The sequence below is a fragment of the Aulonocara sp. 'chitande type north' Nkhata Bay genome, linkage group LG7 (genome assembly GCF_057382095.1).
Source record: "Aulonocara sp. 'chitande type north' Nkhata Bay isolate Kocher_YH1m ecotype deep benthic linkage group LG7, A_spYH_male_GT1.1, whole genome shotgun sequence".
In the NCBI taxonomy this organism is placed as follows: Eukaryota; Metazoa; Chordata; class Actinopteri; order Cichliformes; family Cichlidae; genus Aulonocara; species Aulonocara sp. 'chitande type north' Nkhata Bay.
In genome coordinates, this window is record NC_141350.1 from 68,073,098 (window position 1) to 68,086,899 (window position 13,802).

General features: G+C 44.5%; 2 protein-coding genes across 5 annotated transcripts in view; one reads left to right on the plus strand and one right to left on the minus strand.

Annotated features, from left to right (window-relative positions):
• tdrd12 (tudor domain containing 12) overlaps positions 1–8,967 on the minus strand; it is a 31,837-nt gene extending 22,870 nt beyond the window's left edge. For 3 of the 4 annotated variants that reach the window (XM_086302167.1, XM_086302166.1, XM_086302163.1), the window contains exons 1-9: positions 8,859–8,967; positions 8,584–8,639; positions 7,718–7,879; positions 7,499–7,635; positions 1,092–1,211; positions 959–1,014; positions 778–863; positions 529–691; positions 78–145 (exon numbers count right to left, since the gene is read on the minus strand). In XM_086302167.1, the coding sequence (XP_086158293.1) occupies positions 78–145; positions 529–691; positions 778–863; positions 959–1,014; positions 1,092–1,211; positions 7,499–7,635; positions 7,718–7,879; positions 8,584–8,607 (816 nt within the window). In that variant the 5' untranslated portion in view covers positions 8,608–8,639; positions 8,859–8,967. Of the gene's footprint in view, positions 1–77; positions 146–528; positions 692–777; positions 864–958; positions 1,015–1,091; positions 1,212–7,498; positions 7,636–7,717; positions 7,880–8,583; positions 8,838–8,858 lie in introns of those variants that run through there. The other variant, XM_086302164.1, reaches the window with a different exon arrangement.
• Positions 8,968–9,572: 605 nt separating this feature from the next.
• On the plus strand, positions 9,573–13,449 carry faap24 (FA core complex associated protein 24). Its single transcript, XM_086302173.1, has 4 exons — positions 9,573–10,659; positions 11,730–11,872; positions 11,952–12,107; positions 12,325–13,449. Exons 1-4 carry the CDS (start codon positions 10,557–10,559, stop codon positions 12,571–12,573), a joined length of 651 nt encoding a protein of 216 aa, XP_086158299.1. The 5' UTR covers positions 9,573–10,556; the 3' UTR covers positions 12,574–13,449.
• The last annotated feature ends 353 nt before the right edge of the window (positions 13,450–13,802 follow it).

A 13,802-nucleotide genomic window follows, 5' to 3' on the forward strand; every position in this document is an offset into this window, starting at 1 on the left:
GAGACGTGAGAGTTCAGCACATGTGGTTGTTTCATTAGAACACAGATAAAAGTGAGTGAGCTAGCAGGGCTGCATACCTGAGGAAGCAGGGAAGGAGCTGTAAGCCAATCAGCTGCCCCCCCAGCTTCAACCAGACTCTGCTGATCTGGGACACAGAAACAAGCACCGGAACAAATACAGTCATATGAATAAGAAGGTGCACTCTCTTTCATGTTTCAGGCCATCAGCCCGACAAATAAAGCTCGGCAGCAATAAGATGAATGCAAAAGAACAAATCATGGCACTGCAGCGATCCAGAGCTCAGACTGAAAAGCTCATAAGAGCAGAAATGATGGTAGAGAAGTAGCCAATTGTTAAGAGCAGGTGTTGTTAAGCATTAATGCAAACTACCAGGTATTTTATTTCCTTTGTTTCCTGAGGGGCCACCGCAGCAGATGGATCCATGTTTGATTTGTTGCAGACAAATCAAACATGGATGAAACCAACATGTGTTGAGAGCGGTGAGCCAGAGTTCATATATCTGTTTACCGGGAGGCGGTTGGGTTTGTGCTGTCGGCTTGGGGGAGACGCTCTGGGTTAAGATGCTGTAGGACAGCATCACAGGAAGTCGGTCTCCCTCCTCCAGGCCGTCGCCTGATTTTGTGCTGTAGTAGGCAAACCTCTTCGCCACCAAGTCGTCATTCACACAGATCTGTTTAAGAAAGGTTAATACAAACGTGATCACATGTCTCCAAACAAGTCTGCGTGCAAAATAAAGGCTTTTTAGTCAAACTTCACCTTGATGTCACCAACAGTCACGTAAAGCTTGATAGGGGTAGAGTCTGACTCAGGTTCAAGCAGCACGGCCTCCTTTAGGGTCGATGCTGTGAGATGAAAGACGAGTCGAGCTCAGAGATGCATCGCACCGAAACATAAAAACTAATGTTAATGGCGTTCAAGCAGCAGCAATAACACTCACCTTGCAGCAGCTTGTGCAGGAAGAGCGTGGCAGAGCTGTCCCACCGAGCTGACGGTCTGCAGAAAAACACAATAAATATCTGCAAATGTGCTCCGTTGTAGCCTCCAAACTACGTGAGATGAGCTCGCCTTACTTGAGCTCTGCCTTCTCCTCAAGCAGAGACACTCGCAGGGTTGTTGGTTTGATTCCCGCCAGGTGGAACTTTTGCACCCAGAAAGGCAGCTGAAGGAAGTTTTCCATTGCCACCCGGATCCTTTCAGAGGGGATAGAGTTAAAAACCAAACAGATGCAAAAAAACCCAAAAAAAACAAAACAAACCACATATATATATAGACATATATACACACACACACACACACACACACACAGGTCCATCATCCTATTCATGTAGCCCCTTCCGCCGGGGTTACATGAATAGGATGCAGGTGCAGGCTGTGTAAAGATGCCCCAGAGACAATCCAGCACATAACAGCAGGGTGCAAGATGCTAGCAGGCAAGGCATACATGGAACGCCATAACCAAGTGGCCGGCATAGTGTACAGGAACATCTGTGACGAGTATAACCTGGAAGTCCCGAGGTCAAAATGGGAGATGCCCCCAAGGGTGGTGGAGAATGACCGAGCTAAGATCCTGTGGGACTTCCAGATACAGACGGACAAAATGGTGGTGGCTAACCAACCGGACATAGTGGTGGTAGACAAACAGAAGCAGACGGCCGTAGTGATCGATGTAGCGGTTCCGAATGACAGCAATATCAGGAAGAAGGAACACGAGAAGCTGGAGAAATACCAAGGGCTCAGAGAAGAGCTCGAGAGGATGTGGAGGGTGAAGGTAACGGTGGTCCCCGTGGTAATCGGAGCACTAGGTGCGGTGACTCCCAAGATAGGCGAGTGGCTCCAGCAGATCCCGGGAACAACATCGGAGATCTCTGTCCAGAAGAGCGCAGTCCTGGGAACAGCTAAGATACTGCGCAGGACCCTCAAGCTCCCAGGCCTCTGGTAGAGGACCCGAGCTTGAAGGATAAACCGCCCGCAGGGGCGTGCTGGGTGTTTTTTTTTTGTTTTGTTTTTTTCACACACCCCTGACATGAGTCTTCCTCTCATCATTCATATAACATTTGGTAGTAAATGCAGCGCAGCTCTCTGCACCTTCATGTCTAGAATCACGCAGCAGAACCAGTTTTAAAAAAAGTTTTCTTTCCTTTTTTTTTTTTAAAGCTCCCCACAGATTTAGATTTTCAAAATAAGAGCCTAGGGGAATAAATCAGTAACGGATTATCTAAAAATGGACCTCACTCTCCTCCTATCCCAGCATCCTCCTCTGTCATACCAACCGTCTGCATGTCCTCATAAAACTCCCCTGAAGTCTTCCTATTCTCCTCCGTAACAGATAGGCCTCCTGTATTTTTGTCTCCAAACCCATAAACCAAGACTAACAGACTAACAGAAACTAACAGAAAAGGAAGAAAACAGGTGGAGGACCACGTAGCTTAATCTGACACCCCACACTCACTGCAAAGAAGGAAAAAAAGAAAGGAAATAAAGGTTCTCCATAGGATAGTGCCAAGAAATTATAATGTAAGTGACATCCAGAAATGATAGGAGCCATTTTTAAAGAAAGACAAGAACATTTAAGACAAAATAATATGAGATGATGGTTATGGAATATTTTAAAACTGACAGATTGGGTCGGCGGTGCAGACACTGTGCACCGGCTCGTTGTGGTAAAGAGAGAGCTGAGTGTAACAGCAAAGTGTTCAGTGTTCCCCAGATAAGCTGGAGGAGGTCTGCACCACCCTCTCATGCACTAACACAGTCCCTCTCTTGGCACACAAAGGTCGTGTCCAAATTCATGGGCTGCATCCTCCTGAGGACCCAGCCTTCGCGGTCTACGTGGGCCGGGTCCTCAGAGGGTCGGGTAGGCCGGAAGTAAATGGCCGTGAAATTGGACGGTCTAGCCTTCAGATTAGCGTCACCGCTGTCTCGGTGGAGTTTAATAAACTCAGCCGTCAGGACACTGGCGTAAATTCTCGACCGTCTCACACTTCCGTTTAATCAGTTTTCTGTTTGACGTTTATTCAGCTGTGTGAAAACCAAGGAGGAGGGGGATTAATAAAGTTTTATTTTATCTAATCTAATAACTTTAATCTCAGTCAAACCGATTTACTCACAAACAAACAAAACATTGAAAAAAGCCCAACAATAACATTTGTAGGTTGTCTAAGTGACTTATATATCACGTTTAACCCGAGTAGCGAAAGTCCGCGGTGATCTGAAAATGATGTGCCGTTCTCGGCCGCATCAGTAACCCTCGAGCTCCCGGCTAGCTGTCGAGCTGGTGGGTAGCAGACGTCTCCGAAAACGTCGAAGCACTTTTGCAAATATGTGATATCTTGATAAACCGAGCAGATATTTGAAGTTTACACAGCTACTTTCTCGCCTGAAAATATGTTAAAAGTTTATTTTGTGACCCAGAAAGATTAGTATGAGTAATTTTAAAACTTAGTAGCGGCCGCCATTGTTGGAAACTGGAGTTTGGCTGGGCCGCGCTATGAATTCTGGGATATGGTGGGCCACGAAGGACACACCCGTCGGCTGCATTCGGAGGAGTCTACGAATTTGAACAGCCTTCGGCGCGTCGCTGTGACGTAATCGGTCTACAAATGCGGCCTCAGGAGGATGCAGCCCATGAATTTGGACACGACCAAGGACACCGTGAAGCTCCTTCTATCCTTCTCTAAACAGTAAACGTTCCGGTCTCCATTCCACCTCCACTGGCTCCCCCCAGGGCTGTGTGCGCTCCCCCCTGCTCTTCATCATCTACACCGATGACTGCAGATCCACACAGCTCTGTCACCTGGTGAAATATGCTGACGACACAGTTCTCCTGTCAGGCCCCTCACAGCACCACGGGCCCACTCTGCAGGAGTTTGTAGAGTGGTGTGACAGATCCAAACTTGAACTGAATGTGAGCAAAACCAAAGAGATGGTGGTGACCTTCTCCAGTAGGCAGCCACCACCACCATCCACGGGAAGCCAGTGGAAGTAGTTGAGGAGTACAAATACCTGGGAACCATCTTTGACAACCTCCTGAAATTCTCTGCCAAGACAGAGGAGATTCTCAGGAAGTGCCACCGATGGCTATACCTCCTTAGGAAACTCAACTCCTTTGGAGTCAGCACACCCATCATGATGACTTTACTACGCCTTCCTGGAAAGCATCATGACCTTCTCCATTACCTGCTGGTTCCACTCCCTCAGCCTTCAGAACAAGAACAGACTGCAGCACACTGCATCAGTGTGCTCTAAAATCATTGGCCTGCCTGCCAGAACTCTGGCGCAGGTTTTCAACCAACAGGCACTTATAATGATAATGGTTGTAGCCACTGCGATGCTTTCGACCACAACAGGCACAGCTAGATGACATCATCAACATGTGCTATCGCGATATAGTCAAAATCTCTATTGTTGGCCAAATTCATATCATTCCTATCGTATATCGTTTATATCGCCCACCCCTACTTGAGACTCCAAACACGGTAAACCTCACAAATTTCTCACGTATCAAAACTGTCTCTCTCTTTCGCTCACTCCTAAAACTTCCCCCTCTTCCCAAACAACCAGATGCCACATGTTGCCATATCATTTTTTTGATTGGTCAACATGGTACATTTTTCCAACAATAGAGAAAGAGTTGTTGTTTTCTTTTTTCACCAATAACTGTTGTTTTTCACTCACAAGCAAAGCGTGTTTGCTAGCGCTTAGAAAACGCCGTTTTCTACACTGCAGACTTCTCCCACAATTCCACCCAGTGCTTCCTGCAGAAGTTCTCTGATGACTCTGCAATAGTCGGCCTCATCACTGATGGGGACGACAAGGAGTACAGAGGACTGACCCAAGACTTTGTGGACTGGTGCCAGCTGAACTACCTCCAGATCAACGCCAGTAAAACCAAGGAACTGGTGGTAGACTTCCGCAGGCACAAGCATTCTCCACTGCAACCACTGAACATCCAGGGTATGGACATTGAGGCTGTGGACAGCTACAGGTACCTTGGTGTTCATCTGAACAACAGACTGGACTGGACTCATAACTCAGACGCCCTCTACAGGAAAGGGCAGAGCAGGCTGTACCTGCTGCGGAGACTCAGGTCGTTTGGAGTGGAGGGCCCACTCCTGAAGACCTTCTATGACTCTGTGGTGGCTTCTGCTATCTTTTATGGCGTGGTCTGCTGGGGCGGCAGCATCTCTGCTGGGGACAGGAAGAGACTGAACAGGGTGATCCGAAGGGCCAGCTCTGTTCTAGGATGCCCTCTGGACCCAGTGGAGGTGGTGAGTGACAGGAGAACGGCGGCTAAGCTGTCATCCCTGATGGACAACATCTCCCACCCCATGCAGCAGACTGTGACAGCACTGAGCAGCTCCTTCAGTGGGAGACTGCGGCACCCACGGTGTGGGACGGAGAGATTTCACAGGTCTTTCCTCCCCACTGCTGTCAGACTCCACAACAAAGACTTTAACTGAACAAACACACACATCCATACATGTGCAATAATACTAAGTGCAATAATCCTTTCTGTCATCGTTGTATTTTTACTCAGTTGTATATAGCATTCGTATTCTATTTTTATCTTATTGTATATTTATTTTATTTTATTCTACTGTATATAGTATTTTATTCTATTCTGTACAGTTGTGCACTGTATTTATTCTTATTGTATTCTAATTTTTGCCTCATAACTTTTGCACTGTCCACTTCCTGCTGTGACAAAACAAATTTCCCACGTGTGGGACTAATAAAGGTTATCTTATCTTATCTTTTACAGTTTCTTCCCGGAGTAAACGCCACTGTTTTATTGAAAACAAAAAACATCGGTTTTACGTGGCCTATCACACAATTTAAACACTGGTATACAGTTTGAAGTCCGCACGTTCGACCCAAGTTGAAATGGAGACTCTGGGCCCGTCGACCCCAGAGGGTTAACCAGAAAGCCTTAAGTTGGCTAGTTATGTATCAGGCTAATGTTTAAAGCTTTCACTTGAGTAAATTAACTCATATTACTGCTAAATAATGTTAGCTAAGTTCACAGCATATTCCATAACAGCGCTGCCATACTGCATCACACTCAGTGCATTTCAATCATTTCTCCAGCGAGTCTGATAGCAAAATAATAATCATAATTTTAAAAAATAGCGTGTGTAACGTACACGTACTGGAAAATTATTTACTAGGACTCAACTATCATGCGACTGGAGAGCGCAAACTCCGCCATTGTTGTTTTCCATCAAACACTCATTAAAACAGCGACCTACAGGAATGTTAGCGCAGCGGTCTCCAACATTTTTTGCGCCACGGACCGGTTTATGCCCGACAATATTTTCACCGACCGGCCTTTAAGGTGTCGCGGATAAATACAACAAAATAAAACCAGTACCGGTACCGAAAAAAAGGAGATTTATTCATAACACACGTGAAAAGACCCAGGAAAACCGAGTAAACGATAAAAACCCTGAAAACCACACATTTCACACCTGAGCCTCAACTCTCGGCCCGGTACCGGTCCGAGGCCCGGGGACCGCTGTGTTAGCGCACTCATCCTCGACTGTCCGAGGGAGGGGTGGGGTCACATATTGAAACAGACACAAGGCAGCCAGGCGGGGAAAATTTGCCTCTACATTTTGCGACTCATTTTATTTCTCTATCTGATAAGAAAACTATTCAATCAGATAGTTATTTGTGGTGAATGAAATACAGCTACACTTTCAAGCACCACATCTGATATTCAAGCACTTTTCAAACCTTGAAAAGACAACATTAAAATCCAAGTATTTTCAATGATTTCAAGCACCCGTACGAACCCTGTAATTTCAATGCTCCCCTCTGGGCGGCGCCTCCGCTGCATTTCCTGCAGGACTGAGAGGAGGAGCGCCACCTTTGTCCCCAAAGCCCCTCTGCTTTTTAGCTCCAGCCGATAAGAACATTTCCAACACCAGAAACATAAACTACTCTACGCTCTTTATACTGCCGACACTTTACTCCATTTTAGTCACTTACAGTTATTTATTCACCTTTCAGTCACTTTAATTTTGAAATTGTGTACTTTTAAAACTGTGTATATACTGTATATCCTGTGTATTTATTATCTCACTCTTTTTGCCTGTTTAGGCACTGTCCTTATCTTCAATGTCATGCTGCTCTGTTGTATCTTAATTGCCCCTTGGGGATAAATAAAGTCTCTCTGATTCTGAAGTCTGTGTGTGGGAAGCCATGTTTTAGCAGTATCAGTTATGTTAAATGTGTTAAATATGAGGATTATCAGTTAGATTTAACCTGAAACCTTATATTTTATTCTGAAGCACTTAAATCTAACCAGCTTTAAAGGCGCTGCAAAGTCTAACTGAAGGCCCAACAGGTTTAAGATTACAGGCTGAAAATGTTCTTGCATGAAGCCTAAAGATATATTGTGTCCACTATTCTGACCCGACTGTTGTGTGTGTGATATGAGGTGGAAGCAGTTTTTCCCAAGCTGCTCTGGTCTTACTGCTCTGAGGGGACGACGACTTTCTCTCCGTGGTCGACCAGAAAGCAACAAGCTTGACAGGAAACCGAGTCCACGAAGATCGACTCCACCACGGCCCGAAACCACGACTTCTTTACCGCCCAGTACACCACATACACCTGACAGGAAAGCACACACAAATCTCCTTACTCTATCACCTCGCCCAACGCAGGAGCGACAATGTTTCTGACGTCTTGATACCCGTCCTTCCTCCAACGACGTAGGCTTTAGCGTGCACACGTCCTGCGTGGTGTCGCGGTAGAAGAGGTTCATCTGAAAATGTAGCTTTTTGTAATGTTCTGAAGTCTCCACATCGCCGCTGAGACCCAAAATGGCACCCCAGAGACACGATGGGTTCTCCACCTGCAGAGTTCAGTTTGAAGTACACATCATCATCACTGTGCTGCATAGAAAGGTATGTTTTGCACCTCTTGATGCTCAGCTTGAACTTCACTTAAATAACTAACTTACATTTTGACAAATTAAAGAAAATAAAGTCTTCAATCTTTGCATTTCATTATTACACTTATTTTGTTTCACCCTCTCCCAGTGACATGTGACAAATTTCCCACGTGGGGAACTAATAAAGGCTATCTTCTGTTATGGAGGTGACAAGTAATCACACCTGAAACACCTTTGTGATAAGTGATATTTTAAAGGTTTAACCCTTTAGCACATGAATCATGACAACCACAATCAGGATTTTTTTATTCATCTTTAGGCATGAAAAGACGGTTTTTGAATTTCAGTTTTTTTTAAACATACTTTTCTAAGATTTGGTTGGTTTTTTTTACATGTCCACTTAGGTGGCTACCACTCCACGGGCTGACCAGTGGGTGGCAGAGTATGAAGGGACACATGTGTCCAATGTAGTGTTTTATGTGCAAATACACCATCAACACTGACACAAATACAAGAAAACAGCCTTTGAATAGCTGTCCACTGTAGTGACCACTGTGCGTGAAAGGGTTAAATACACCAACTACATCTGCTGGGCATCAAAACTGAACCCGTGAGCCACGTTTAGCTAATTAAAGCAGTAACACAGCCATTAAAGGATCACGTACCTTCAGAACAGATATTTTCACCATTTCTTTATTTCGTCAGTCCGAAAGCAGCGACACTGGAAGAAAACAGTCGGATTTAACAGATTTACCGTTTCTCGAACGCCAACTGTTTAAACTTGAGCCCCGTTAGCTAACGTTAGCTCGCCAGCTACGCTCCGTTTTACTGAAATTTCAAATGATAAAAAGAAGAAGAAACATTTTTCAGTCTTCGGTTAAAACAACTTTTTCCCTGTAACTTGTTTCTGTTTAGCGTCGAATTCGCAGGTCGAACGTACCTGTTTGTGGGCGAAAGCAGCAGCGAGTGTAAGGCGCGAAGAAAGGCAGACGGAGGGGTCAGTGCCGAGTCTGACCGGTAGAGGGCGCTACGGTGCCAGCCTTTTCCTTATTGTAAAATTTTTTATTTATTTTGTATTAATTTTATCCATTAAAATATGTTCGTGTATAAAACATGATTGAAGAAAAGGCTGGGAAATTTACCAAATAAATTCCAAGAAAGAAAGCTTAATAATTTACAAGAAAAAATAAAAATAATAAATGAGAATAAAAATAAGATTAAGAAATTCCTATAAAAAATATATTAAAATATAATAATAATATATAATATAATAAAATAATTTTAATTTAAAAGAAAAAAACGCCATAAAACCCGATTCCCTAAGAGGAAAAACCCACAAAAAAACGTTAGAAAAAAATCTTTAAAAAAGGGGGGGAGGCGGAGGGGGATCTAGGAGAGAAAAAAAAACACAAATATTTTTAGCACGCATTTTGTCATTTTTACACTGTCCGATGACAAAAGAACTTCCCTCGGGATAAATAAAGTTCTTATATTATCTAGGCCGTGCAGGTGCGCTCTTCCTCCTGTCCTCCAGGGGGCGACGTGGAGGTGTATGTCCGTCATCTGAACACAGGCAGGAAAGGAGGAAAAGAAATGGGGGATTGTGACATTACAAACTGGCATTGAATTACTGGGCAAGTTTACAAGGACATGGTCAAGATCATCCGACAAAAACTGTTTTCCAACCGTGCTGGGATAAAGAGAAAGGTGAACTGAAGAGCTTTGGGTGGACAGTGGGACAGAAAGCAGCTGAACTTAATCTGGACAAGATCAACATAAGTCAAACAGCACCGTTGCCTACAATACCACCATGGATGCTCCCTGATGCAGCAGCATATTTCACATTGTTAAACAAAAAGAACAAGGAGAGGGGGTTTATCTTCACATACAGCGCAGGAATATATTAATCAGTATTGTAGTTATGTCAAAATCTACATAGATGCATCAAAGAATACAGCCAACCAAAGCGGGATAGCATTTATTGTTCCTGAATTTAATATCAAAGTAGGGAAAAGGATCAGTGACGATTTATCAGTGTGCACAGGAGAAATGGTTTCATTATTGTTAGCAGTCCAGTGGGTTGAAGAAACAAAACCACTAAGTTCTGTGATATGTTCAGACTCGAGCTCATCACCGGCCGGTCTGCAAGACAGTCACTCAGAATGCAGACTGACATTCTGATAGAGATCCAGCAAACATTACTCAGAATAATTATGATGGGGCTTGTGGTCACATTCTTATGGTTACCAGCACATCATGAAGTTAAAGGAAATGAAACGGCAAATAGAACAGCAAAAGAAGCAACAAGGAGACCGATGGTAGGTATGGATATTAGTGTTAGTGGGACGGAGCTCAAGAGTAGAATGGGATACAAAATGAAGGAAAGGTGGCAAAAGCAAGCGGAGGAAGAGAGGAAAGGGCGATGGTTTTACAAAGTCCAATTTTTTGTCATTTCGGTCCACACTCCACACCAGCTGGTGGCGGTAGTGCACCATTTTGCTGTTTGCCAACTGCCAATAAACCCTATAAAGAAGAAGAAGGAGGAAGCGAGTTAACTTATGGAGGCAAAAGCGAACCCTGGTAGCTAACGTCCTACAGTCACCCAAGGCAACTTTAACCCGCTGTGGCGCTCAGCTGCATGGAGAACAAAGCGCCTGAGCTGCTTAACGCGGTTCCTCCTTACGGACACATGATCTGCAGCGACAAATGGAGAAATTCGTCCTTCATTCAGGGTTTGAAAGGTAAATAAGCACCACGAACCCGGAGTAATAAATATTCACCAAAAGTCAGACGAGAACCCGCCTTTAACGTTTTATTATAAAAGTACTGACTTTTAATACTTTTAAGGTTGTGTTTATGGGGGGAGTTCTGCATGAAACGCAAAACGCGTGTAGATGTGAAGCCTTATTTTATAGTTCCTGAATTATTTATACTGTGTTAAGTATAGTTTATTTTCAATAGAACATATTTTTTGATGCCAGAGTTTAATGTTAATGTTCAAATATGATGATAATAATATTTTCAAACAAATTCATGCTCTCAGAATTTATTATTAAACTTCAGCTACACTTTTTAAATGATATATTCATAAAACTCATAGTATCAGATATTTGGCCTAAAATTGAATGACATAGCTTACGTAGCTCTGTAAATATAGCTATTTGATTTCATCACAAAAATCTGTATTTTATGAGCAATAACAGCAGAGGGCTGCAACTTGGCAGTTTTTCCCTTATTAAGATGTGAATCAGTGAGGTGGTCAGACTGGAAGCATTTGGTGAGTTGACATAAAGTACAGTGCTTTAAAAGCGTCGTGTCGATGTGCAGAACCCAGCAGCATGAACAGCTCGATTTCCCTGTGTTTAAACTGTCCAACAACACTCCTGAGGTTCAGTACGGTGAAATACCTCAGTCACTTTATTACTGATCAAATGAATGATGACGACACATACAGACAGCGGTGTGAGTTCTGTGTGCAGGCAGCTTCTCTTCAGTTTCAGTTAAAGCGGCTTTAATTGCACACCGTTATATACTGCCCCCTTGTGGTCGTCTGACGCGCAACGTAGAATGCAGAAGCCGCTTGTTGCATGTAATGATGCAGTGAGGGGGCAGTGTCAGTCAGATGTTTGTAGCTGTGGGTGTTTGGACTTTTAAAGCACTTTTAAGAAATGTAATGTTTGCTTTTAGAGAAGGACTGGATGGCTCTAGTAACAGTATGCTTTTAGCACCCACAGATCCACACACAGTGAGTGCTTCCCGCTCTGGCTGAAGTGTTTGTGTATTTAGTGCAATGAATTTGCATCTGCTGCAGGTGGAGGTGTGAAAATCATCTTTGAGACGGAGCTCGGAGTGGCAGATTTCCTCCTGCCCAACAAAAGCAGTGTCCTCTACGTCTCTGAGTGTGACATCATCGCAGGAAGCAGCTACAAGAGGAAGGTGGTTCGCTACAGGAACGTAAGTTTGATGTGGAACCTGGAAGCTTCTCGATGATGTTCAGGTTGATATTGGAGGCGCTCCTCGTGTTTGTTTTCAGGCTGGGAGCAGCTTCCAGGAGCTGGTGTTGGTGGAGAAGACCAGACTCAGCGAGCAGTACTTCCCCGCTGTGCAGAAGTTTGTGGTGTTTGACCTCGGCCTGTCTCTGCTGCCCATCAGCGGGCAGGCCGACGCCTCACAGCTCATCGCTCAGATGGTAAGATTTCCAGAATGTGTTGATTTTTAGTCCTTAACTCTGGGTTACGGTACATAAAATCATTTTGCGTTGTTTTTCTCTATGATGTCACATTTTGTAAGTGTGTCATAAAAATATTAAACCCTGCGTAACAAAAAGGATTCAAACCAATCAGAACAAAAGACCAATCAAAGCTGGCCTTCTTGTTGAATTTGAGGCTTGTTCTTGTTGTCTCCAGGTTCACGGGGAGGGTCGGGAGAACCCCTTCAGGAGGAAGAGCTCATCCCGCCTGCTGGACCCTCTGGTCCTGGCTCTGGTCCAGCAGATCCCCGGGGTGGGCAAGGTCAAAGCTCTGGTGCTGTTGCGGCACTTCTCCAGCATCCAGCAGCTCTGCAACGCCTCCCCCGGCGAGCTGGAGCCCATCGTGGGCCAGGCTGGCGCTCAGCAGATCCATAGCTTCTTCCACAAACACACTGCCGGGACCTGAACAGCTCAGTTCAGATTACAGTGGCCAAAATCCAGCCTTGAGACTGAAGTTCCTGCAGCATCGATTCACACTGAGAGACAACAGTCCTGGTTCCCAGAGCTGAGATGTCTGCACGAGGAGGCTGAAGAAAATGTTTTTACTCTGGCTTGCAGTTGCTGGTTAGGTTGAAGCAATAAAACCTGCACGGTTAAAATGAGGTAAAGGTTGGCGTTTGGGGGAGAATAACCCCGTCGCAGCAGGAATCCTGATCCATCTCACTAATAGAAAAAAACCGTAGTTTAAATTGACGAGTAAATCAGGATTATTTGACACCCCAGGAATGAGAACAGTCACTGGACGATCAGGGCCATCACTCCTGATCAGAGCCGGGTGACCATGACCTGCACAGCAAACGGCACTTTTCACAGTGGTGCCTCAGGTCAGGCACGCTCCTCATCTTCATCGACATTCACGGTGTTTGCATCCTGAGATGTGTGAGAGCGAAGGCTTCCTGCAAACTGCCTGACGTGTGTCGCTCTAAACCACGCGCCAGGCTGATGCAAGAATTACTCGCACATTTGTGTCTCTGAGACGACGGTTTGCAGCGCAGCCTTCAGCGTGAGCAGGAAGCGTTGGAGGCAGCGTTAACCTAACATGTTGCCCAGTGTGTTCCCAACTGTCACTGGCCACAGAGCTGAGCCTGAGCTAATTCCACGACTCGGTTCATGTGCCGATTTTTACTCTGCATTATTTATTTTGACCTGAATGATGGTTCAGTTTTAAAGGACGGACTCGGACATCAGTTTGCCTCCTGAGCAGAGAAAAGTTTCCAGATTTTGAATGCATGCAAAACTGTTTTCTACGACTGTGAAATAAAAATAAAAACAAAGTTTCGCATTTTTTCTTTTTATTGCTTTAAAAATACCTGAAAGTATTATTCTGATGAAATGAGCTGCAGGTTATTCCTGTGTGACCGACTCATTTCAGTCGGAGGATACTAACACATGCACAGACTGCATATGTTGGGGTGTGTGTTACACTTTGAAATTTGGCACACTCAACTACATTAATATCTGTAACTTTATATTACCTCATCTTTCTTCTATATATTTTCAAATGAGCTAATGACAATACTTTTGAAAATATGAAATGTCTTTAAATCCTTACAGAATTGGGGAGTTTCTTTCCGTCACTTAGACTAAAAGAAGACTCTGGTCCTTAAACGTCTTGCACTAATCCCTTTCGGCAGG

What these genes read in the sequence shown, in the direction of transcription:
- faap24 (XM_086302173.1), top strand. Translation starts at nt 10,557, where the DNA reads ATGGAGAACAAAGCGCCTGAGCTGCTTAACGCGGTTCCTCCTTACGGA. An exon ending in CTTCATTCAGGGTTTGAAAG is followed by an intron (nt 10,660 to 11,729) that starts GTAAATAAGCAC and finishes CATCTGCTGCAG; the next exon opens with GTGGAGGTGTGAAAATCATC. An exon ending in CACAGCTCATCGCTCAGATG is followed by an intron (nt 12,108 to 12,324) that starts GTAAGATTTCCA and finishes TGTTGTCTCCAG; the next exon opens with GTTCACGGGGAGGGTCGGGA.